Genomic DNA, 26,164 nt, shown 5'->3' on the forward strand with positions numbered 1-26,164 from the left:
CCACTGTCCAACTCCGATTCTACCCAAAATTGCTTCCGACTCCATGACTCCGACCCCACAGCCTTGGAAAGCCCTGTAAATGTCTTTTTAAATTGGAAACTCTTGTAGGAGCATTTTTATTGCTGCCTGAATATGTGCTGATCTTGGCATTTGTCTTCATCTGGGTCCTGTGTTATACACTGACACACAAAATGTTTCTCATCTTGAGTTATAGTGAAATGCTAAAATACAGCTGACTTCATGGGAAGCTTCTTAGACATTGTGAATTTATATTTAAAAACATTTGTCAATCAAAATTTATTTTGAAGTCGGAGTCGGTACATTTTTACCGACTCCAACTCCACCCAAAATTGCTTCCGTTTAGCGATGGGATCTGGCACAGGAAGGTAGTGCTCTGCTGGGGCGGGCGATTTCAAGACCCTGGCCCCTTAAATATCGGGAGCGGCAGCTGCCAGTTGTGTAGTTTGGAGACCAAGGGTGTTCAATACTCTGCGAGCAAGAGGCTGATAATCTGAGGCATCAAACAGGCGATAAGATGTATCCTCCCCATGTTCTGAATGATCACTCCATTTGTCTCCTTCGGCTTGCACAGCAAATGGTGACTCCTCCCCACAAGAAACGTCATCAATGAATCTGCCTCTGGCAATGTCAAAAGGATTTGGGGAGCATGATGGATTAGGCTCATTGCATACGGGGACTTGCGGTGACTGTGTTTGAGTGAAACACGACAGCATGCCTTGTAGTTGTGATATGAACTCATGAGACAGCTGCAGCCCCGGCGAAGTAGAAGGTTGCGCTTGTAGATGTGGCTCAGCAGGCTGTGACGATGAATAAGGCCTAGGAGGTAATATGGGAGGAGGGTGGTTGGCTGCTGGTTGGTCAGGGAACCCAGCCAAATCCTCCTCCTCGGAGGAAGCAGTGGGAGAGTGAAATATATTCGTTAATTGTTCCTGGGCCGCTCCGTTGTGAGGAGGACTTGCCATGTAAGGGGAATGTGGCCCAGGCAGTTAACGATTGTGCCTTGTTCCCTATCAGCCAGCACTCAGACATCTGGATGCTGCTCCTAAACACCAGATCAGTGCATAATGAGATCTCCCTCATTTATGATTTAATTGTGGATGAGGCAGCCGATCTGGCATACATAACCGAGACCTGGGTGGGTGAGCAGGGAGGAGTCAATCTCTCCCAGCTATGTCAGCTAGGGTACCTGGTTCAGCATTAGGGTAGACCTGAGGGTCGGGAAGGGGGGTTGCTGTGGTCTGTAGGGGCTCCATCTCCCTCTGCAAGCACCCTGTTCATGTGACTAATGGTCTGGAGTGTTTGCACCTTGTGTTGGGTCAGCGGGACAGACGGGGGATTCTGATGGTGTACCGCCCACCCCGCTGCCCAACAGACTCCCTAGCTGAGCTGACAGAGGTGGTCTTGGTGTACTGTTGAGATCCCCCAGACTGTTGGTTGTGGAGGATGTTAACATCCATGCCGAGGCCACCTTATCCAGGGCGGCTCAGGATTTCATGGTCTCCGTAACAATCATGGGACTGTCCCAATATGCCATTGGCCCAGCACATGCAGTAGGGCATACTCTAGACTTGGTTTTTGCAACTAGACATGGAGATGGTGATCTGAATGTGGGGGGCATTACATCAGTCTTTCTGTCATGGACAGATTACTGCTTGCTGAAGTTTAGACTTACAGCGGCTTTTCCCCTGTGCAACAGTGGGGGACCTATTAAGTTGGTCCGCCCCCAGAGACTAATAGATCCGGATGGTTTCCAAAGGGCTCTGGGGAGTTTTCCGGCTGATAGGGCTGGCGCTCCTGTCGAAACCCTGGTTGAACTATGGAATACATAAATGACCCAGGTGGTTGACATGATTGCTCCTGAGTGCCCTCTCCTGTGTAGAACTCGTACTGTTCCATGCTATACCCCAGAGCTGAGAGCGATGAAACAATAGCGTATAGGAGACGGCTTGAGTGCAGATGGAGACGAACTCCTGGTGGATGCAATTACACACTGGTATGTGCATATGGTAAGCTGTATTTAGGGGCAGTGAGGGCAGCAAAAAAACAATATTTTGCTACCACTATCAAATCATCAGTCTGCTGCCCAGTGGAGCTCTTCAGAATTGTCCGGGGGCTATTATACGCTGGCCCCAAGGACGTGGTAGAACCATCTGAGGCCCACTGTAATGAATTTGCTAGGCACTTCCAGGATAAAATCTTTAGCATCTGCCAGGACTTAGACTCCAGTGTTATAGCAGGTGAATCAAGCAGGGTATCCAGAGCATAGCCTTGTCCCGATTTTTTGGATGAGTTTCAGTTGGTACAGCTTGAGGTCATTGACAAGGTGCTTGGACAGGTTCATGCAACCACTTCTGTGCTGGATCCTTGCCCTTCTTGGCTAACAAAAGCTAGCAGGGATGGAACAGCCGGCTTGGCCAGGGAAGTGATTAATGCCTCTCTGCAAGAGGGGGTGGTCCCTGGCCGCCTGAAAGAGGCAGTAGTGAGACCACTCCTGAAGAGACCCTCCCTGGACCCAGAAAATCTTAATAACTATAGACTGGTAGCAAATGTTCTATTCCTGGGCAAGGTCCTTAAACGAGTGGTTGCAGGCCAGCTCCAGACACTCTTGGATGAGACTGGTTATCTGGATCCATTTCAGTTGGGTTTCAGGCCTGGTTTTGGCATGGAAACAGCCTTGGTCGCCCTGTATGATGACCTCTGTCGGGAGAGAGACAGGGGGAGTATGACTCTGTTGATTCTCCTTGTTCTCTCAGCGGCTTTTGATACCATCGACCATGGTATCCTTCTGGGAAGACTGCCTGAGTTGGGTGTGGGAGGGACTGCATGGCGGTGGTTTCCCTCCTACTTGGCAGGTCGGCTCCAGAAGGAACATTGCTCAGCACCCTGGACTCTCCAGTATGGGGTTCCGCAGAGGTCAGTTCTTTCCCCTGTGCTGTTCAACATCTACATGAAACCCTTGGGTGTGGTCCACAGTTTGAAAAGAATCTGGCTAAAGTAATCATTAAAATTCTGAAATGTTAGAAGGTTTTAGTGCACAGTTACAGCTGTAATGGCACTCTGTGCTGTTGTTCATTATTTCTTTGTATCACTTTTAATATACACAGTGGCTTATAATCATTCAGTTGCATAACAACTAATTATTGGGTAGACCCCCACCTAAATTCATAATCTGCTTAGTTAATACTACTGTCCAAAAAAAGGGAGGATCTTCTATTATTTCTGACCCTCTTCCAAATCTCAGATCATATCACATTTATTTCAACAATTTATATACCGCGTAACACTGTAGGTTCTAAGTAGTGTATAACAAGGCAGTGTACAACTAAGAGTGGTTCACCCGAAGATCTTGGTGAACAGGCAGGGATATAAGGCATCGAGCGGTCCTTAAGGTATCTTTGACCCAAGTTAAGGCCTTGTAAATTAATACAAGAACCAGGACATTGCCTGGTGTGTAATAGGGCTGAAATTTATAAATGATGTCAACCTCAAGTCTTAGACATATATGGAAAGACCAGCAGAAAGCACCTCCTACCTGTGGTCTGAAGTTTATATTCTTGAAACCTGTATGTTTTAGAGACTCCCCTCTGCTCATGTAATTGCTTGTTTACATGAAGGAGTTGTAACTACTTGATAGAACAAATATATTTCATTTGTGTTATACTGGAATATGCAAAACACCATCCCCAGACCAGAAAAAGAGCTCTCTTTTTTCATTGTAAATATTGATATTTGGCATAACCTCTATGGTATTTTTGACTAACTTCTTTTCTGTGAAATGAGCTGTACCAAACACGTTACGAGCTTGTGAAGAATCTATCTGGACTTTTAAAGGGAAAGGGATGGTATATTGTCCAGCTTCAAGTTTCTTTTATCAGCTTGTTGTACAGCACATCATAGTGATTAACAGTGATATTTGGTAAATGTGGATTTGTATGTAAGGACCCAGTCTTCTGTTCTCTCTTTGGGAAAGTGAGCCTAGGAGATGAGTAGATACAGATAGTCACCTTCCCTACCCCAGTGAGTTCATGACTGATGTGATAATGTCTGTGTCTGTACTGTAAGACTAGGTCAAACCATGGGCCATCAAATCCATTACTCTGTTTCCAGTGGTTGCCAGTCAGACTAGGCATAAGAGTGTTGATCACTCTTTTTGTACCCACTATCTTGTAGTCAGAACTATGCTATTTCCTTTCCATGAATAACAGAATTGTCCTTTGTGACTTTTTAAAAAGAAAACTTTCTAAGCTAGTGGCTGTTACTACTCTCCTATATGATACTGGATTTGATGTTAATTGTGTGTTGTATGATGAAGTACTCTCTTTTGCGAGTCCTGCTTCTACCCTATATCACATTTCAGTTGTTGTCTATGTGTTGGCAGCTCACCATTTAGACTTTTACAGTAGGCTATATGCTGTGCTGCCTTTTGCTGATTTACCTGAGAGCTACAGCTGATGTAGAATTCTATAATTCCTCTCCTGTCAGGCATATGTTGCAAAGAATTTATTACTCCAATTCTGGCTCATTTGTAGGGGCTCAGGAATGACTTTTTGGTAACCACCCTGTCTAACTCCATTTTATAAAGATTTCTGTTCAGTCATTTCCCGTAATTCAGACATAACAGTTTAGAGCAGTGATTCTCAAATGGTGCGCCGCAGCACACTGGTGCGCCGCAAGAGATGACTAGGTGTGCTGCCAGTTACAGAGCTTGGAAAAGTTACTTTTTTGAACTACAACTCCCATCAGCCCAATCCAGTGGCCATGCTGGCTGGGGCTGATGGGAGTTGTAGTTGAAAAAAGTAACTTTTCCAAGCTCTGCGCAAATATTATGAAAGTATATTTTAAAAATGAGAAGAAACCCATCTGTATAGAGATTTATTACATCCATGATCAATTAATACATATAAATTTTGTACACAAAGTGCGCCAGAAAATTTTTATATGTTTTACAGTGCGCCGCTAACCAAAAAAGTTTGAGAACCACTGGTTTAGAGGCAGGAGAAAGCACAGAGAAAGCTATTAATTTCAAAAGGCGTATCATGACATGCAACACATTGTTATTATTTTTGAACAGGGCCCATTCTAGCTACTCACTGTCAGATATCTTTACTAGCTTTTATTTGAACATCAAATATATTGCCATATGCTAAAGTTCAAAACCAAAACAGCTCATCTCAGTTGTGCTTTTGCCAAAATGTTTCTTCCACTTATAAGGCGTTTCCATGTAATAATTTTATATAGTTTACTGTAGCAATTGAACAGAAGTGGAAATACATTTTTTAGGATGCTTAATCTGGAGTAGTCATGTTGGGAAGATTGTACATTGACTCCAAGAGTCTTTAATTTTATGTTTATTTTTCCATTTCTACTCTCTGCCTTTTTTTTGCAGTTTTCTTTTTAAGTGACTTGTAAAATTGGGAATTATTTTATAATGCCTTCCTTGTCTGCTTTGCAAAGTATGAGAAGATACATCTCCGCCCTGAGTTGCTTACATTTGTAATGTAGTTGATGTGTCAATTTTTGTGTCATATGCAAGTATCTTATAGCTTATACTAGACATTACATGATGCCATATCTGTTCACGTAGTTGTGGATGAGTGCTCTAAAATATAATTGCAATTAATTTTTTATAAATTTTTTTCTAGGATATTTTGAACTCCTTAGTTCTTGATCTGGATTATCCAGCACTGAGGAAGAACAAGAACGTAGACAACTTCTTAAACAGATGTGAGTTCCCCTTATATGCAATACTTATCATAGACGTTGAATATTAAATGTTACTTATTTTTTTATCTGCACATTCAGAGAAGCTATACCCTAATTTTTAAAAAGAGGTTGTATTGACAGATTTTGTCCAGTATGGTAACAGCAACCTGAACTAACATTTGCAGGAAGGGATTCTGAGGAACTAAGACAAATAGTGGTAACGAGAGAGGAAGTTCTAAGCTTAATGGACAATATAAAAACTGACAAATCACCGGGCCCGGATGGCATCCACCCGAGAGTTCTCAAAGAACTCAAAGGTGAAATTGCTGATCTGCTAACTAAAATATGTAACTTGTCCCTCGGGTCCTCCTCCGTGCCTGAGGACTGGCAAGTGGCAAATGTAACGCCAATCTTCAAAAAGGGATCCAGAGGGGATCCCGGAAATTACAGGCCAGTTAGCTTGACTTCTGTCCCTGGAAAACTGGTAGAAAGTATTATTAAAGCTAGATTAACTAAGCACATAGAAGAACAAGCCTTGCTGAAGCAGAGCCAGCATGGCTTCTGCAAGGGAAAGTCCTGTCTCAGTAACCTATTAGAATTCTTTGAGAGTGTCAGCAAGCATATAGATAGAGGTGATCCAGTGGACATAGTGTACTTAGACTTTCAAAAAGTGTTTGACAAGGTACCTCACCAAAGACTTCTGAGGAAGCTTAGCAGTCATGGAATAAGAGGAGAGGTCCTCTTGTGGATAAGGAATTGGTTAAGAAGCAGAAAGCAGAGAGTAGGAATAAACGGACAGTTCTCCCAATGAAGGGCTGTAGAAAGTGGAGTCCCTCAAGGATCGGTATTGGGACCTGTACTTTTCAACTTGTTCATTAATGACCTAGAATTAGGAGTGAGCAGTGAAGTGGCCAAGTTTGCTGACGACACTAAATTGTTCAGGGTTGTTAAAACAAGAAGGGATTGCGAAGAGCTCCAAAAAGATCTCTCCAAACTGAGTGAATGGGCGGAAAAATGGCAAATGCAATTCAATATAAACAAGTGTAAAATTATGCATATTGGAGCAAAAAATCTGAATTTCACATATACGCTCATGGGGTCTGAACTGGCGGTGACCGACCAGGAGAGAGACCTCGGGGTTGTGGTGGACAGCACGATGAAAATGTCGACCCAGTGTGCGGCAGCTGTGAAAAAGGCAAATTCCATGCTAGCGATAATTAGGAAAGGTATTGAAAATAAAACAGCCGATATCATAATGCCGTTGTATAAATCTACGGTGCGGCCGCATTTGGAATACTGTGTACAGTTCTGGTCGCCTCATCTCAAAAAGGATATTCTAGAGTTGGAAAAGGTTCAGAAGAGGGCAACCAGAATGATCAAGGGGATGGAGCGACTGCCTTACGAGGAAAGGTTGCAGCATTTGGGGCTTTTTAGTTTAGAGAAAAGGCGGGTCAGAGGAGACATGATAGAAGTGTATAAAATTATGCATGGCATTGAGAAAGTGGATAGAGAAAAGTTCTTCTCCCTCTCTCATAATACTAGAACTCGTGGACATTCAAAGAAGCTGAATGTTGGAAGATTCAGGACAGACAAAAGGAAGTACTTCTTTACTCAGCGCATAGTTAAACTATGGAATTTGCTCCCACAAGATGCAGTAATGGCCACCAGCTTGGATGGCTTTCAAAGAAGATTAGACAAATTCATGGAGGACAGGGCTATCAATGGCTACTAGCCATGATGGCTGTGCTCTGCCACCCTAGTCAGAGGCAGCATGCTTCTGAAAACCAGTTGCCGGAAGCCTCAGGAGGGGAGATTGTTCTTGCACTCGGGTCCTGCTTGCGGGCTTCCCCCAGGCACCTGGTTGGCCACTGTGAGAACAGGATGCTGGACTAGATGGGCCACTGGCCTGATCCAGCAGGCTCTTCTTATGTTCTTATGTTCTTAATACTTCATTAATATTACAAAGCCATTACGTTTTGTATACAGTGGCTGTGTTCACATGTCACATCAAATCATAGTTTACTACAACATGCACAAGCAGGAATGAGCTGCAGTGAGCCCTAGATTTGCTGTACTCTCCCTCTTTTCCCACACAATCAGGACTATGAAAGCTTTTGCTTCCACTTAACCACCTCTGTGTGGTCAGTATGGGCTGACAAACTGTGATTAAAATTAAGTATGCCTGGTTTTAAACAGGAACTTAAGCCATAGTTACAGAAGTTGGTATGTTTAAAACTAACCGAAGTTAAGATTAACCTAGTTATGAGTCCGGATGAGATAGAAAACTGTGATTAATCAAAAGTAGAAGTGAATGCTTCCAAACTTCTGCTGCTGACTGCAGGAGGAGGAAGCACACAAGGCCAAGGCTTGCTGCAGTTTCTTCTTGATTGATCATGTCACACCTGTGTGACATGTAAATATGTCAGTAACTTCCAAAGTCAAATGAATTGCTTTGCTGCCTTGCGTATTTAACAAGATTTTACTTTATCACATAAAGCCAAGAGGACCTATTGTATCAAAATGTCAAACATATTTCTGATTCTACGCTCCGGTGTTGCTGTTTTTTAAGAGCCTTGGTCCTCTGATCTGAATATGTTTACTGATTTCAGTGTATCAGCAAGAACTTGAGACCAGTGGCATTCCAGAAAAGCTTTCTATCCTTTTAATTTTAATTTGTTGTTAGGGAATTCTCGGCTTTTGATATTTTGTTCCCCTTTTGTGATGTATCATTTTTCTTTGTAAACATTAATGGAAATATTAAAACAAAGTAATGTATGTGTAGAGATGCAGCCTTAGCCTTCTAACATATATGGATTGTATCCAACACTGCAAACAGATTTCCCCTTTCCCCTTCCTCTCCTCTCCCTGCTCATCCCCCATATCTGCTCTGGAGGTTCCCTAACTCTCTGGAGCAAATTTTGAGGGTGCACAGAGAGCAGCATGAGAGGAAGGGAGAGTTCCATTGCACGAACGAAACTGCAGCATTAGATAGAACCTGTGTGTGGTTATATTGTGCACTGTTTTTCAACCCTGGGTCCCCAGATGTTGTTGGAGTACAGCTCCCATCATCCCCAGTCAGCTTAGCCAATGGTGAGGGATGATGGGAGCTGCAGACCAACAAAATCTGGGGACCCAAGCTTGAAGAACAGTGAACTAGTGGGAGGCATCTGTTCACAGAAGAGGGGAGACTTCCCTCTTACCTCCATGCTTCCCAGCAGCTCCCTGAACTCCCTTGAAAACTTGTTCTGGGGGGTTTCTCCAGAACAGATTTTCTGAGGGCACTAGCAACTTGCCAGGGGAATTTGCAAGAATTCGCTTGTCTGTAACCACATGCCTCTACTGACAAAACAGAACTAAGAACACTGATTGGATATCACCCATAGTATTTTGACCACACTGTCAGTTTTAAGAGAATCTATGCTTTCATATAGAGCACTGATAACACATCTTTAATGCAAGCAGTATAAGTGGGCTGTGGTGTTTGTAACATTTTAATTTCTGTAGAAGGGCTTAAAATCCTCCAACTTTTTTGTAAATGTTAACTTGTTTTGAAAGCATAAATAACTCATGACTGGTAGTATTTATATAAAACTGTATGCATCGTAATGACTTCTTTAAAAATGTTTTAGATGAAAAAGTTGTAGAAAAAATCGGTGCTCTTCAAATGAAAGCAGAAGACTATGATGTTGTTAAAGTGATTGGAAGAGGGGCATTTGGTGAAGTACAGCTGGTAAGAATTTATAGTCCCATTTCATTCATTGTGAATAGTCAGAAGTCTAACTTGTCTAAAATGTCTCTGACACAGTTAGGGTGAACCTACTTCATCCTGAGCACACAATATAAGAACCTGTTTCTGTGCAACTACAGATGTCAGGTATCTTGGAATATGATTTCATATGCAGATTCTGGCTTCCTGAGATTCTCTGCTCCCTTGTTTTGCAGTGAGGGGGACTTCCAGTGATCTAATGACTGGGCTTTTATATCCTGTTTATTGATGGCTGATATCTCCAAAAGTGATGGTGCTCAAAGTCCTATTCCCAACTGTATCAGCATGACAAAGGAGGTGATCTATTACTAGCTAATTTTATTTTATTAGAAAATGGAAATTTTCCTTACCGTGAATTTCTCTTTGTAGATAGGGCTGGAGGACATTCCTGGTTAGGGATGGCTTCTCCTACTAGTTGTGACAGGCAGGGTCTAGAAACTTCTTGGTTTCCTCTCCGGAGGGAGGAGTCATCCCACCCTCCAGACCGCTGACAGAGCAAGAACTCCTCAACCCCATCAACGCCAACCATGCAGACGTTTATTAAGCAGACACCTGTACAAAGTAGTAACTAGGAAAAGGTAATAACCAGAGACAAAAACAGACAACTGGAGAAAAACTTCACACAACATGAGATACACACAGTACCTGACATGGTGTGAAAATGTAAGATGCTGGCAGAATGTCTCAAGCCCCCAATCCCTCGCTCCAGAAGGCCGTAGCAGAGGAAGGAGAGATGGGTGGAATGTCCTCCAGCCCTATCTACAAGTAGAAATTCACAGTACGGGAAAGTTTTGCTAGATAGGGCATTCCTGGTTAGGGATATAACAGAGTAGTATCCACATCCACAGGGTGGGCTTCCTCTGTGTGAAACTAGTGATTTAACACCTTCTGGAACGCCTTGCTACCAAACACAGCATCGGCTGGGGAATAGAAATCTATTTTATCATGTCTGATGAGGGTGTGTGGAGAGGCCCACGTGTTCCCCCTACAGACGTCCATGATTGGCAAACCGCCCTTGCATGATGCAGAGGCAGCCACCCCCCCTCTAACAGAATGTGCTGTGATACCCGCTGCAGGGTTCTTACCCAATGCCTCGTAGGCCTGAGCTATGGCCACCCTTAACCAGTGAGAGATGGAAGAGGTAAACACCTTCTTTCCCTTAGAGTTCCCCAAGAAAGACACAAATGATGATTTGGGATGTCTAAACTCCAGTGTGCAGCTCCCCTAATGTCCAGAGAGCTTTGGCTATGGGGCGATACACAAATGCAATAAATAATAAATAACGTCCAACAGGTGCCACCTACGCTCCTGCGTGCAGGAAGGAGATGGGCAGAAAGATGGCAAGTCCACCTCCTGAGACCTATAAAAAACTGATGTGATGGCCACCAAAATACTGTCATATAAATCAAGGTGTTTAGAAGGCAGGTGGCCATAGGGTCTGAGTGAGCCTGCTAGTGCCAACATCATCCAGTTTAGGTTCCGGGTTGGAAATCTGTGAACCGTCTGTGGAGAAACGAGAACCACCCCTTTAAGGAAACGCTTAGAGCAAGCAGTTTGAAGACAACGGAACCCCCAGACTAGAGAATATACTACTGAGGGAAGCTGCCTGGCACCCGAGGATAGCTGCACTAAACCCCAGGGCTGTGGAGTCGGAGTCGGAAGCAATTTGGGGTGGAGTCGGAGACGGTAGAAATGTACTGATTCTGACTTCAAAATAAAATTAATATTTTAATTTTAATATTAATACATTAATATTAATACATTAATATACAGTCAGACAGTAGAAAAATTAATATACATTTGCCATTTATGAAGGAGTCAAAGTCGGACAGTAGAAAAATAGAGTCGTACTTGAAGGTTTGACATACCGACTCCACAGCCCTGCTAAACCCTTTGTCCAAACCTGAGTGTAAAACCCAGGAAAGCCTGAACACTTCTGGACAATGGATGCACCGAGAGTTTTTGAGCACCAGCTGAAAAATACCTTCCAGGTGGGAGAGAAGCCCCTATTGGTAGACTGTTTACGTGAGGCCAATAATATATTCAGGACTTTCCCCAAAAAAACCTTGTCCCTCAACCCGATCCGCTCAGCCTCCAAGCTGTCCATTGTACACTATTAATTGGAGAGAAACAAGTACCACTGTAGCTCCCGCTTAAGCCATGTCTGGAATGGACACCCGAATTCTCACCTTTGCTGGAATGGGATCATGGAATGAAAACAGAAGCTACTGAAAGGACTGGGGGACAAACCTTAACCATCACATTATAGCCCGACACCCTCGTGCGATTAAGTCAGAAAGAGCATGCCCAATGAACACTGGTAAAGTTTGTTAACTGCTAAAATACTGATTCTGGATATATCCACAGTTTAGCAATGGTATACAACAATTAGAACTTTCTAGTCACAAATACTAGCGCTGCCAAAGACTCTGTGTTCCAGTTCCTAAGCACCTGACAACTAGCTGGCTGTTGAGCACTTGGACAGCAGTAAGCAAGGAATTTTGATAGGTGGGTGGGATAACCCACCTGCCAATCATCTGACATGATGACACCGCATGATTGATAGGTGGTTTGTCCCACTACCTGTCAAATTGGTCAACGGGTAGGGACAGAGAATGATCTGGCCATATGGATCGAAAAGGTTCCCCATTTTTGTACTTGTGTCATCAAACTCCAATTTGGTTGAACTGCAATCTGCGGCACAATTTTCATGGAAAAATATTGAAAGCTGATTATCCTCTGAGGATAGTTATTTTCACATTCTGCCTTCCTCTAAACAGTTTCATAGTTGTATTTATAACACAATATCCCTGTTAGATAGATTCAGCTGAAAAGACAATGCCTTGCCTAATCCTTGCAAGTGCACTTTATAACACAGTTCACCCAGTTAAGCAGTGAAGCCAATTTATTGAGAGCTTACAAAAATGATTAATGCTAGTGTCACTGGGAATAGTCATCAGTGTTTCTTGCTAGTCAGATGTGGAGATGATCTGGAGAGATTGTGGCTTTTGTAATCTTCAAAGTATTATGCAGATATAAAGTTCTGTTAGCCTAATTTACCTGTAATTATGTCCTTCAAGGAGGGAGGGAACGAGGGAGGGAGAGAGAGAGAGAGAGAGAGAGAGAGAGAGAGAGAGTGAAATCACTAATCCTTGAGTTATTTTTTTCTGCAGGAGGCATTCCTTTTTACTACAAATATATTTCCATTCCATTCCATTTTGGGTAGGTTTAAACTTTCCTATCTGACACACATTTCTTTGGGTACATAATCTTTTTTCCTGCTAGTGAAAAAGCAGGATCCTTTTACTTTACTTACTACATATGGAATCTTATTCATCCATACTCCTTTGTAATCATACACAGTACAGCAAACAAGGTAGAGCTGCAACATTTTGTACAGTAGGGCCCCGCTTCCCGGCGCTTTGCTTCCCGGCGTTCCGCTAATGCAGCGGCTTTCATTCCCCATTTTAAAGCCACTTGTGGCATTTTCGCGTCAATTTTGCGCAATGTGCCCCATTATACTCAATGGGGTTCCACTTTACGGCGATTTCTGCTTTACGGCGGGGGTCCGGAACGGAACCTGCCATATAAGCGGGGCCCGCCTGTACTTAATTGGTTAGGCTAAATAAAAAATTGTCCCAATTGAGTAGGAGATTCTAGCATATTTAAATACAGTACTTACAGGTATACCAGAATATTATTTTTGTTGTTGTTAAATTATAACCCCCATTAATAGTGCAGAAAGCACTTATAGGGGATTAATGGTGCAATCCTACTTGTTTTCAGTAGGGCTTACTCTCAATGTAGGACTTCCACTTAAGAGTTTTAATAATAATAATACATTTTAAAAACTGTGGCATTTCAAGTGTTTAGAGCACTTCACACAGAAAACTCGTACTCCTAGCCACTCACCCTCCAATATCATAGCAAAATGTTATTGTAGCCAACTAGGTTGCCTTCATGAAATGAATCAATGCTTCCTTTTTTACTAGAGTTATTACTGATGAAGCAGTCAGCCACTTCATCAAGTGGCTGAATATTTGGTGATGCATGTGTACAGAATCTAGTTCAGTGTTTTGATTTAATCAGCTCCTCTTAAGGGGCCACTTTTGGTTTCCAGAGAAGTTTAATTCTGGCTCTGTGTTGGTCAATATATTTTTAGCATTGGGCAAGCCCTAGCAGGGCACATCTTTTTGTTCAGGAATAACCCATAGTTATGCAGGATTCCTTACCCTGTGTTGCCATCCTCAATAGTTACTTTTCACTTGAGTTGATTTCATTTTTCATTGCCAACAAATGAATAGTTGATAATGTTGAGTCAACACCTAGACTTCTTGGTGGGTTTTGACGCTGTAGGCTGTAATTTATGCTATACCATATGGAACATTTGATGGATGTAAAACGAATAGAGCTTGGTTGGTTCTGTTTTTCTGATTCTGGAAGGGTCCTGCTTAGCTGTCAAATGGGTTCTCTCTGGAGGTCATCTCTTTTTAATATGTGAAGCTACTGAACCTTCACATAATTGTCTTATAATCTCAACCTTCAGAGCAAGGTTTCATTAATACACTTATAACAACTCAGTTTTAGATGATAATAAAGGTTCCAGGAGCAGTTGTATCTCTGTCCTGATCCGGTGCCTGGAGGCTCTTGTTGAGTGGATGAAATTCAACAGACTGATACTAATTCTACTCAAGATGCTCCTAGGAGAGGTGTGATGTTAATAGAATCCCTCTATGACCTTGATGGAGCAGGTTCAAAGTCTGGGATTGCTGCTGGATCCTGATCTGGTAATGGCTGTGTCCAGGAGTACCTTGTGTCACATTTGATATGCTAGCTCCCTTTTGTGAAAAGGGAGATCTTGCAGTTTTATTTATTTATTAGATTTATATCCCGCCCTTTCTTCCAGTAGGAGCTCAGTTGCTGCTGTTTTTATGTTTTATTTGAGGATTGGCTACTGTGGATGCTGTAAGCAGTCTCATCAGTGGAGTTGGGAGGTGAGAACACATGCAACCAGTTTTGGAGCAACCGTACCAACTTTTATTTAGCCTCTGGGTACAGTTCAAGGTGTTCCTTTTGATCTTTTAAAGCCCTTCACAGCATAGGGCCTCAGTGAGCATCTCTTTTGACTTGAATCTTTCCACCTCTTAGGATGTAACAGAAAGGGCCTGGTCAAAGACTTGACAGTGAAAGTAACAAGAACAGTTATTGAATAAAGCCCAGGGCCTTTATAGTAGTAATACTAAATCTGTGGAACAATCTCTGTGCCAAGGTGTACAAATCTAATTTGACTGCTTTTAAGCAAATCATGGCCTTTTTATTTTAGAAAGGATTTTCTGTTACTGATAGTGGTCGTTTTCAGTTGTTTACTCCTGCCTTCTTACTAATTTCTCCTTTTTAATATATTTCATCACTACTTAAATATTTACAATTTGATTTGAACTGCCATGGCCATTATTGGATGTTAGAAATTTGTAAATAAAAGTTGGTGAACTAAGGGGAAAACTCTTAGCAACATTTTGGTGAATCAGCTAAGGCACAAACTTCGAACTGACTAAATTTCATCTGGTTACCAATTGCTTTTATATGTCATGTTCAATCATGGTTTATTGTGATGTGCGTAATCAGGAGGGAACTACAGTGAGTTTTGAGCATACATACTCCCTTTCTTCTGCGTGGCTCACAGTCACTCCTTCCTGATAGAGCACTTTGTGCTAACCTTGATGCTAACATGGCAAGAATATATTGCTGAGAGATCTGCCCTTGCACTTAGTTTCTGGGTTCTGAATCCTATATCTTAAAGGCATTGTGTCTTCTAATATTCAAAGTAGAAGAGCTCTCGTATAAAGTACTTGCTGGTGGTGTGTATTTATGTGGAGTTGATTTTATTGTTGAATTGTTGCTGGGTGAGTTTTACTAGTCCTTGTTTAATTGTAATGTTTTTAGTTTTTGTATGGTGCTTAGAAAAATGGTTTTATTAGGCGACTCATAAATGAAATAAATAATGAAGGAAGTATACTCTGATTTTTATTTTTGATGGCAGTGGATTCAGATTTCTGTATTGCTATTAGCAAACAATACAGACGAAAATGCAAAGGATTTCATTTAAATCCTGTAAAGCAGGGGATTCCCAAACTGTGGTCTGTGGACTACCAGTGGTGCCCGAGCTTCATTCAGGTGGTCCACGACATGTTCACATTAAATATTCCTATTGATTTTTAAATGTATTTTTATTGTTTCTTCTATTATATTTTACTGTACTACAATTTGAATTCTATGGAATGTAAATTGTAATACAATAAAATACAATATAAGAGATAAAGAAGCAATAAAAATACATTAAAAATCATACAGCACCTTACAATTGCTACCAGATGTAGAAAAATCATTAAGTGGTCTGCGAAGACTGTGATGTTCCTGCTTATATTGTAAATATGGTAAGTGCTGGTTATATAGAAGACATATGGTAAGTGGAGTGAAAGAGGAGGGGGGAGTACATGAGCAGTAGAATGCTGGATGATTGGCTGAGCGTTTGAATGGCTGGGAGTATAAATGGAAGAATGACAGCTGAATCTGGGAGGTGGTGTTTGGAAGGTGTAGTGGAGGTGGTGAATTGAGAGGTGGAGAGAGAGGTTGAGGTGGTGTTCGAGTGTGAGTCAGAGTTCTGAGGCAATTAATAAGTTAAGTGCTTAACAGAATATAGATGAAACCATACGCTTGTGAAACATTCCTTAAGTAATCTTGTTATTTCTGATATTAAATAAATACTTGTTTGGTTTACCAAAGGCCTGATCCTTGGCTGGGGGAATATACAGACCAGAAGGGAGGGCAAGGTAATTACCAAGGCTGAACAGAAACTGTATCTAATGGTGGCAGCGGTGAAGGGAGAGATTGTAACAAGTCACGTATCCAGAGCAACCCAGAATTGTATGCTTTAAATATAAAGATACAAGGGGGGTGGGAACAGCATAGGCACACAGTTACAAAGTAACAAGCTGTAGAGAGACTTAGGCAAAGTCTCTGGGAGTTTGGGTTACAGAAAGTGACTGGTGGTGCTGCCTAGCAGTGGGATCTAGGGAGATCTGTGCTAGAGCTGTAAAGGGTAAGAATAAACCTGACGTTCCTGTCTGCTGGTAGCCACAAGTGAGAGCTTCACAGGTGGTGCTGGGGAAGGACATCACAAAGACCCTCAGCAATTTTCAAGTAGTGGGGGTGGACAGTTTGGGAACTACTGCTTTAAGGTATTGATAGCATTAGTAACTTATTTGTTCTTGATCAACAGGTTCGCCATAAAATAACACAGAAGGCTTATGCAATGAAACTTCTTAGTAAATTTGAAATGCTCAAACGATCAGATTCAGCCTTTTTCTGGGAGGAGAGAGATATAATGGCCTTTGCCAACAGTCCATGGGTAGTTCAGGTAAGAATAATTTTTGTGATAGCTTTTGTGATTTCTGTGGTAGCTTGAGGTGACATTTAAATAAGAATTGAAACTATAAAGTGGTACAGTAGTATCCTTTATGGTGACTTCAGTTTTTGGATTTCATTCTAATTTAGAATCTTAAGAACTTGATCCTTTTGACACTTTAATCCTCCTTAAGAGGAGCTACTAGAGTATGGCTCTTTCAGGTATAATGATTTCAGACATACATGTTACTGTCAAATGTGTGTGTGTGTTGTACAAGCAAAATATATAATTTTGAAAGTTCTTCCCTCAAAAAGCTTAATTCTGCCACGTGCAGTACAGTATACACTGACTTTTATATGTTTTCGTTATGTAGAAGCTTACAAAAATGTGTCAAATTGGCTTTTAGTTACAGATCTAAATTTGTTAGACAGAAAGTACATATTCCTGAAGGGGCCGTTTATGTTACAATAGTATATATGCCATCGACCTTCAGTAGAAATGTACAGCAAGAGTGCACCATTATTTAGTGGGTTTTTCTTTACAGTTTTCACTGGGAAAGTAAAGTAGTGTGTTTTGTTCATTGGTACAGACAGGATACTATAACAAAGTTGTGGTTTCAGGAGTCTAGTCCTATTACTCTAGAAAGGCATTGGTACGTTTTTGCTGGGCAATAGGTAACTAAAAAGACTCTGCCTAGGCCCTTGAATCACAGTGCTCCAGCTACTGCTGTGGAATTGGTCCCCCTTCTCCTCCACAGTGCGAAACCTGCACCCCAGCTAAGCAGTATATATTGTCATATCTTAGGAAGTTAATTTTAAAAATCCATGTCTTTGAAATGGGACATAGGTTCCATTTGATAGTCAGATTTGTACTTCCTTGTTTCTTTTCAAAACAAAGCTCCAATCACAGCGTACAGTTTTGTTCATTTTAACATTTTCACTGCAGTCAGCAGCCGTATAAATCATGTGGAAAAATCTTCCTTCACCCTCCAGTAGTGTGTGTATTTCGTGCTGGCAACAACTCCTTGAATGAACTTTGCACATCTTTGCTTTAGTGCTTTATCAGCAGGTAGCGTAACCAAAGTTTGAAACCAGTACAGTCCCTAGCCCATTGAGAAATTACCTCTGATTGGTTTTGGAGTTACAGAAGCACATACATCCAAGCATACACTCTATGTTATCTTCATTATACTATTAGAGGGTGTAGGAAAGTAAACCTAAGGGATACAGTTGGTTGCATTCTGCTGTATGGATCTGTTGTATCCACTAGTGTAGGAAGGGAAAGTCAGGGAGGAGTATAGTAACTGGGCTTTTCAGAAAGAAAACATTCAATGTGAACCTCAGAGTTGTAACCGTGCCACTTGCCCTATCCTAACACGCATGTGAATGGATGTCAGTTTTTTCCCTGTCTAATAGTAGCTTTAGATGCTGCCTCAAGTCAGAGAGAGGAGGCCTATTTGTTTCTCAACCGTACTTGCAGGGCCAGTGCCAGACGGCGGCCAGGTTGCGCCCTGGCTGAGGGCCCCTCCTTAGGATGGGAGGGTAGAATCATACAATAGTAGAGTTGGAAGGGGCCTATAAGGCCATCAAATCCAATCCCCTGCGCAATGCAGGAATCCAAATCAAAGCATTCCTGACAGATGACTGTCCAGCTGCCTCTTGAATGCCTCCAGTGTGGGAGAGCCCACTACCTCTTTAGGTAATTGATTCTATTGTCGTATGGCTCTCACCATAGTTAGGAAGTTTTTCCTGATGTCCAGTCAAAATCTGGCTTCCTGCAACTTGAGCCCATTATTCCGTGTCCTGCACTCTGGGACGACCGAGAAGAGAATCCTCTGTGTGGCAACCTTTCATGTACTTGAAGAGTGCTATCATATCTCCCCTCAGTCTTCTCCAGCCTAAACATGCCCAGTTCTTTCAGTCTTTCCTCATAGGGCTTTGTTTCCAGTCCCCTGATCATCCTTGTTGCCCTCCTCTGAACCTGTTCCAGTAGGTCTCATGTTCTGTAATCCGTGACAGTGTCTGCTCTGACCCTGCTGCAGATCGTGGAGAGGGAGCTCCCAGGCATCCCCCAATACAGTCAGTGCTGGCTTCAGTACCCTAAGCCAGCCTTTCCCAACCAGTGTGCCAGATGTTGTTGGACCACAACTCCCATCTTTCTGACCATTGACAATGCTGGCTGCGGCTGATGGGAGTTGTGGTCCAACAACATCTGGAGGCACACTGCTTGGGAAAGGCTGCCCTAAGCCTTAAGGGGCTTACGACCCCACCACCATCTTGGTTGATGGCAGGCATGCACATGCATCATTCACAGGGATGGGAGAGGTAGGTGGGATGCATGGGTGGGCTTATTAGCACCCCGTCTCTCCTGTACGGGGGGGTTGGGCAATGGCACTGCAGGCTTAGGGCAGACTGGTGCCCAAGGGCCCAGTGAAGCCTGGTACCGGCCCTGAGTACTTGATTTGTCTTGAAATGTTTTAGTGAGGCATAAGAGATTTACTTTAAGTTAGGGAAATGATGGGTAAACTGACCTGTTCTGGAACTTTTTAAAAATCTTTTTTACTTACTGTACCATACCAAAACTATTCTTGAAAGGCATAAAGGAAAAAAGCTGCTCTGGTTGCCTTAAATCTGCTGTGATTCAACAGATTGTTTTTGCAGAAATTGAAAAGTTTTACAAAGTCTTTACAACTGTCCATCCTTCTGGGTGCAGCTTTTTAGTGCCTTTCAAGATGACCGATACCTATACATGGTAATGGAATACATGCCAGGTGGAGATCTTGTCAACCTCATGAGCAATTATGATGTGCCTGAGAAGTGGGCCAAATTTTATACAGCTGAAGTCGTCCTTGCTCTTGATGCAATTCATTCCATGGGCTTGATTCATAGAGATGTGAAACCTGACAACATGCTTTTGGATAAATACGGACATCTGAAGCTTGCAGATTTTGGTACTTGTATGAAAATGGATGAAGTGAGTATCTGGTTTCATTATGTCTGCTTCTAAAATAATGTGTACAATATAGAGGTTATTTTATGCTGCCATTGTTAACAATTAGTGTGGTGTACTGGCTAAGAGTTTGTACTAAGTTTCATGTTCAGTTCTTAACCTTAGCTTTCAACTCACAAGGTGGCCTCAGCCAAGCCATTGTCTCAGCAGCATCAGCCTTGAAGACTTGAGAGAGAATGAAAGTTCAGGACACAAGTCTATGTTTCATGTGTGAACACCAGATCTAACACTCTAACTGTTTTCAAGGAAGGCAGGAAAGATGTCAATGGTCCCACTGTTATCATCCTTGTGAAGACAGATGATCTGCTTTTACCACTTACTATTAATATTCAGAATACTTTAAGCTAAAGAACGTGAATTGTAAAGTATTTGGTACTCTGATGACAGTCCCAAGATTGCTTTAGGTGAAAATAGGGGCTTGTGTGTATGCAGTAAAGCTTCTCGCCTTTCTAACAGGTTGTCTTGAATTGGTAACTGCTTTTCAAACTCTCCGAAATTAAGAAGTCAGTTGTCAGGAGGGAGGAAGGACTGCAGTGAGGTGGGGAGAAGACTCAAAAGCTCCACTGTGTGGTCCTTTGAATCATGACCTATATTTCTTATAGGGAATTCCTCATCTAAATAGCTTCTATTTAGGGCTTCAACAAATTAAAAATGTTTTAATTGATTAACCATTTGAACAAACAATTATTCAGATAAATTGTTAATTTTAACAGATTTTATCTTTTTTATAACTTCATTGTACACTGCTTAGAAACTATAGTGTTAAGCCGTTTATAAATGATTGAAATAGATAAATAATAAATCTGTGTCTTAGAGACCCCTCACAATGTGCAGCTTCTTACCATTGTGATTGCATAAATTTCACAAGGGGATTCTTCCTTCTCTGTGTGAGTTGTATGGAAAGGCGAATGGGATGGTTTTTTCTAATAGGAACTCTTCCTCCTCCCTCCCCCCTTTGTGGAAGAAGCACCCTCTTTTTTGCCTGCTTGCCCTCTTTCTGAGCCAATTGCTGGTTCATCTTTTCCTTTTCTTTCTCTTTCCCCAGCTGTTTGGCTGATTTTTGTGAGAAGATGGGTTCTTATATGCATGAACAAGACATGTTCTCAAAAGAAGGCAGATTAGGGGCAGCAAGAAGTGTATTTATATGAATATTTATATGTTTTTAAATAGACAAATGGAGTCACAGGGTGGTGCTCAGAAATAAAACAAGTACAAACTTAATAGAAAGTATACCAAATTAGAATTACGACACCATAAAAGAAAGCATCATAAAGCCACAGTACAGAAGGGAGAAACTCATCAAAACCATCCTACCCTCCTCCAAAAACGTGATGGAAGAGTTGCATCTTCACTTGTCATCTAGAAGAATGGAGTGAAGTGGCAAGGTACACTACAGTGGGGAGGGAGTTCCATATATGCGGAGCCACCACTGAAAAGGCCTTTCCCAAAGCTCCCATGGCCTGTATGCCATCAAACTCGGGGACCACTAGGAGGGCCTCATTTTTTGATCTAAGAAGATTAGCAGGTCAGTGTAAAAGAAGGTGGTCTTTAAAGCCTAGGGTAGCACCTAAAATGGAGGAGAGAGTAGGGATCTTGCATATCTCTGCAGTTTGCACTATTACATTAGTTACAAATTGAGGAACACTTAAACTGCTGGTTATTTTAAAAGGAATTGTTTCATTGCTGGTGAAAGAAAATACAACTTTTCAGTAGAATGAACTCTTTATCTGGTGGGATGAAAAATACTTTATTTTTCTTGCTGTATGGAGCTGGGTTATAATTGAATTTTAACTGCTTTTACTTGGAAATAAGCCTTTTTATAGTGGAACAATTTCTAAGGAAGTATGCTTACTAGAGTGGGCAAAAACTCAATAGCTTATATGTACAAAAGTGAACAAGCACGTTTTTATTCAGTATGTGTATCTCTTGTGTTAATGCTTGCTTTCCAATGAACACAATAACTTGCATGCATTTACTGCTTAAAATCATTACACCCATAGCATCCTCTAGTGGTCTTCAGATGGCATACTTAAAAATTAAGATCAAATAAAGCAACCAAGCAGGTCTATTTGAAAATAATTTTCACATTTGATTTGCACTTATTTGCCCTTTTATTCCAGTGCAGTCCCATTAATTCTAATTTAGATTAAATAGGTTTTCATTTGTAAATTACCATTTCTAAAATATACTATTCCTTTCATAGTAAATCTTTATTGAAGCCAGACAAATATAATTCTACACATTACATACAACAATATGTTCATTCCTATTTTGAATTTTTACTTGTATCTTTTACATTTTCAAAATATTCACTGTATGCTTGGTGATTAATCTTTTATTCAAAAGATCAGGATAATTTCCCAATTTTAGGTTGGAGTGTAGGAGGAAATGTTTATGAAGCTATTATGTTTATACTGATTACACATAAGTCAGCTATAGGATTCATCTGTGTCCTTAATCAAAGACTAGCATGCACCCATAGAAGGCTGATGGGGAGAAAAATCTCACAAAGAAGCATTTGCAAAGGTTAAACCAAGTCTAAGAAAGAAATGAATGTCATTGTGGATATGGAATAGAACTAAACCTCTATGATTAATACACCTAATAAAAATTTTGAAAGTGTGGATTAAGCTAATATAATACAGATTCTCTTACTATGACACAAGGTCCTTGTTTCCTTACGTTTGCACTTGAGCAGTCCCCACCATAGGTAAATAATGCACGAAACACCCTGATGTCTAAAACAAACTGTGGCCTGTGGACCACTAGGGTCCATGAGTTTCATTCAGGTGCTTTGCAGCATATCCATGTCAAATATTCATATTGATTTTTAATTACCTTTTATTTCTTATATTGTATTTTGTTGTATTACAATTTGAACTCCATGGAATGCAAATTGTAGTGCTATAAAATGCAATATAAAAAGTAAAGCAATAATGGAAATATAACTAAAAGTCATACAGCATCTAGTACAGCACATTACAATTACCATAGCAGGCAGAATAATCATTGAGTAGTCCGCCAAGACCACATTGAAAAAAGGTTTGGGAACCTCTAGTGTAAAATATGGTTGGCATTTAGGCTTATTGTGGGATAGGTTATTAGTGCAGATGGAAACGCAAATAATCACTGTTTACTTGGACCTGTGGACTATGCCAGTGCGGGTACCTTCAGTACATTTGTGATACAGTGTGAGTCCTGTGTATGTTCTTAATTTGCTTATGTGAAAAGTAATAATTTCTATTTAGGGGTGCAGATACAATATCTGTATTTGTTAATTAGACCTATGCCCTATCCTTCTGCAGAATTGCTCAGAGTGATTCACATATGTTTTCCAGGCAACCTTCTATCAAATCAGTTTACTGAGCCACATCTGCTTTGCTCCGGCAATAGAGCTGTGCCATGTTCCATTCTCTGGGCTTTTCTATAAACCATAACTGCATGATGTTTCTTTATTCCATTACCAGCAAGGGTAATCATTCAAGCCTCACAACTCTTTAATGACATTTAAAATATATTATAATTTCATAAAATATATCATTATTTCATAAAAGATATCAAAATATATGACATTATATAGCAATACCAAGATGCACAAAGTAGTTGCTGTGGTAAATATATAAATGCCACATTGATTATGTTAAAGAAAATATAGTGCATAGCAGTTTCACTGCAAATTCCTAACTACCTTGGTAAAACTAGACTAAGATGACCTATGCCTCCAGGCATTGCTTTTCTTGTGACTGTGCAAAGGCTAGCTTTCTCTGCTGTTCTTAGGGTACAAAATCTGTGATCTGTCAAGTGGGTGGACTCAAAGCCTGATGGAGACACGCCAGGCCCTTTATCTACAGCAACTAAACTCTTTTTATGCACTTATGTCTGAACAGTTAAAAATTCAGCCTATTCAATTATTTTATTTTGTGTAGAATGTTAGGAATCTGGAACACTTACAGATTTTATGTAGTTTTCTTGAACAGCGAAATATTACAGCTGTGCAAATACAATGCCCTTGATGAGATATTCCCCATAAAGCATTCTTCTCAGTGTCATTTTTGTAACTACATGTTAGTTATGTGTGCCTTTAATATTGACATCTTGCATATATTCGTTTTCTTGCCAAAAACAATCCATCTGCTAGAAAAAATACAAACACCTCTATCAGTAACTCCAATTTAAAAACATGTTTTAACTACTTTATATGTGGTCTTGTAGTATGTTATTATGAAGCAAACATCTCTGTTGAGTACCCTTAGTTTCAGTTTTATTGACCCCTTTATAGAGCTTGCTTCATACCTGCAGCCCAACAAATTGATGGCCACTCCTGATGCAACCATATCAGCGGCACGGCACATGGTAAGCCATTTTCCTCAGGTAACCTGCCATCATGTGGGTATTAGCGCTATCTAGCATCTGAACGCAAGAATGTATTGAAGTCAAGACCTGGGGCCTCAGGCCCCTCCCACTCCAGTTCATTCTTGCCTTCGTCTGAGGCTGTTATATTCAACTTAGGGTAACGTTTAGAACTAAGTTAATTGTGTGTGAATGTTTTGAGTGAGAAAGTGTGTGGGACTGGGTTGTGCTTGTGAGTTTGTGCTTCCACTTGTTTCCTCCCCTCTCTTTCTCTGTTCGTCTTTTGTGATAATTAGGGCTTATTGGGGTTTTTTGTTTTGGTCTTCCCCATTTGTTCCCGCCCTACCTTTTCCTCGCCCTTGTTGTTTTGGGGGCAGTGGCGGCTGCGGTTCCCCCTCAGGTAGAGAAGTTCCTTCGTTTGCCGAGCCCCGCTTCACCGCGCCAGCCGTCCTTCACAGCAGCGGCTATTTTACACTCCTTCTGTTAGGAGCCCACGGTGAAGCCTGTTTTTACCGCCAGCTCCCTTTTTATGCAGGTGGTGGCGGCGGCAGCTTGGTATTTTTTGGCTGCTAGGAGCTCGCAGTTGCGGCTCCTCTTGTTGCAGTTTTTGTTGGCTGGGGTCGCAGTTTGCTTGTCTATTGTCTCCCGCGGTGAGGATTTCTTCACCCGCCTCGCTACTGCAGCTGTTGAGGGACCGTGGCTGCAGCCCCCCTGCCTGGCTCACTACTGCGGCCATAAGGAGGATGCGGCTGCACCCCCCCGGCTCGCTACTGCGGCCATTAGAGGATGTGCTGGCCACTCTGTATTTTTCGTGGCGGCGGCTTCTTCACATTTTGTTGCTTCAACGCAGGCAGGATACCTTATCTGCTCCAATGGGAGTTTTTCTGAGCTGTGTGACGGCTGCCATTTCTCCTTTGTGCAGCGACCTGATCCTGACTTTTAGACGGTTGCCATTTTGTTTTGAATTTTCCTGCTCTTTTTGAGCAGGCGCCATTTTGTCCATTACCTTTTTCCTACTCTTTTAGTTTTTCAAACGTTTTGACTTATCTCTTTCTTGTTCCCTCTCTTTTTTCTGATGTATGCATTGTTTTAGTGAAGGGAATATTTAGATTAGATCTAAGTTTAAAAAAAAAAAAAGAGGCCCTGAACAGACAGGCTTCTGCATATTACCTGCACAAGAGCAGTACCGCACCTCTCACACTGCGTGTGTACTTAGTGCACCTGGGATCGTACTGCTTTCCCCATCTCTGTGCGTGTGTTGGTGACAGATACTGCACCCCCCACCTTTGTGCGTGTATATGATGGTGGATCAACAGACATAGGTAGCTCATGCAACGGGCAAAACAGCTGTGCAAAGCCCCATCGCATCACAAGTCTACTAAGCACAAGCAACCCAGGCTTCACTCCAAGGCTGTCACTAAAACCAAACACTTCTAGCCACAGCGCTGCCAATTGAGTACGATATGTGTCTGTCCCGGCTTCAGAGGATGCTGGCCAAGAGAGATTAACAACCCTCTTTCATTCGCCTGCCAGGTCGTCCGAGGATGAATTTAAGGGGTTCTCTAGCCAACCAGCTTTGAATTGTCCGTCTCAACCCATGTCATCAACTGGAGCTCATACATCTCATCAGTCTGATGAGATCCCTGCTATTTTGCCTCAACAAGGGCATCCACCTCTGCTCCGTCAACCTCTACTGGGGTTGTAGTTGTCTCCTGAATTTTTCTCACAGTTGCAGGACATACTGGGCTTCTTCTCACAAGCGCAGTCACGGTCACAGTCAAATCCATTGCTTCACCAGAGTGCGCAGCGACAATCTGGTGCTATGGGGCATTGCTGCTGCAATGATGCAGTTCCCCCACCCTCCCCAAACCCATTCAATGTCGCTAGAGGAAGGATTGGCGATGAGATTA

At 41.8% G+C, this 26,164-nt stretch overlaps 1 protein-coding gene across 1 annotated transcript in view; it reads left to right on the forward strand.

Annotated features, from left to right (window-relative positions):
* Nucleotides 1-26,164, forward strand: part of ROCK2 (Rho associated coiled-coil containing protein kinase 2) — a 126,471-nt gene that overhangs the window by 27,047 nt on the left and 73,260 nt on the right. Inside the window, exons 2-5 of the mRNA XM_061622773.1 lie at nt 5,664-5,745; nt 9,354-9,454; nt 16,770-16,907; nt 19,608-19,868. Of these exons, the coding sequence (XP_061478757.1) occupies nt 5,664-5,745; nt 9,354-9,454; nt 16,770-16,907; nt 19,608-19,868 (582 nt within the window). The remainder of the gene's footprint in view (nt 1-5,663; nt 5,746-9,353; nt 9,455-16,769; nt 16,908-19,607; nt 19,869-26,164) is intronic.

This window comes from Rhineura floridana, chromosome 4 (assembly GCF_030035675.1).
Source record: "Rhineura floridana isolate rRhiFlo1 chromosome 4, rRhiFlo1.hap2, whole genome shotgun sequence".
In the NCBI taxonomy this organism is placed as follows: Eukaryota; Metazoa; Chordata; class Lepidosauria; order Squamata; family Rhineuridae; genus Rhineura; species Rhineura floridana.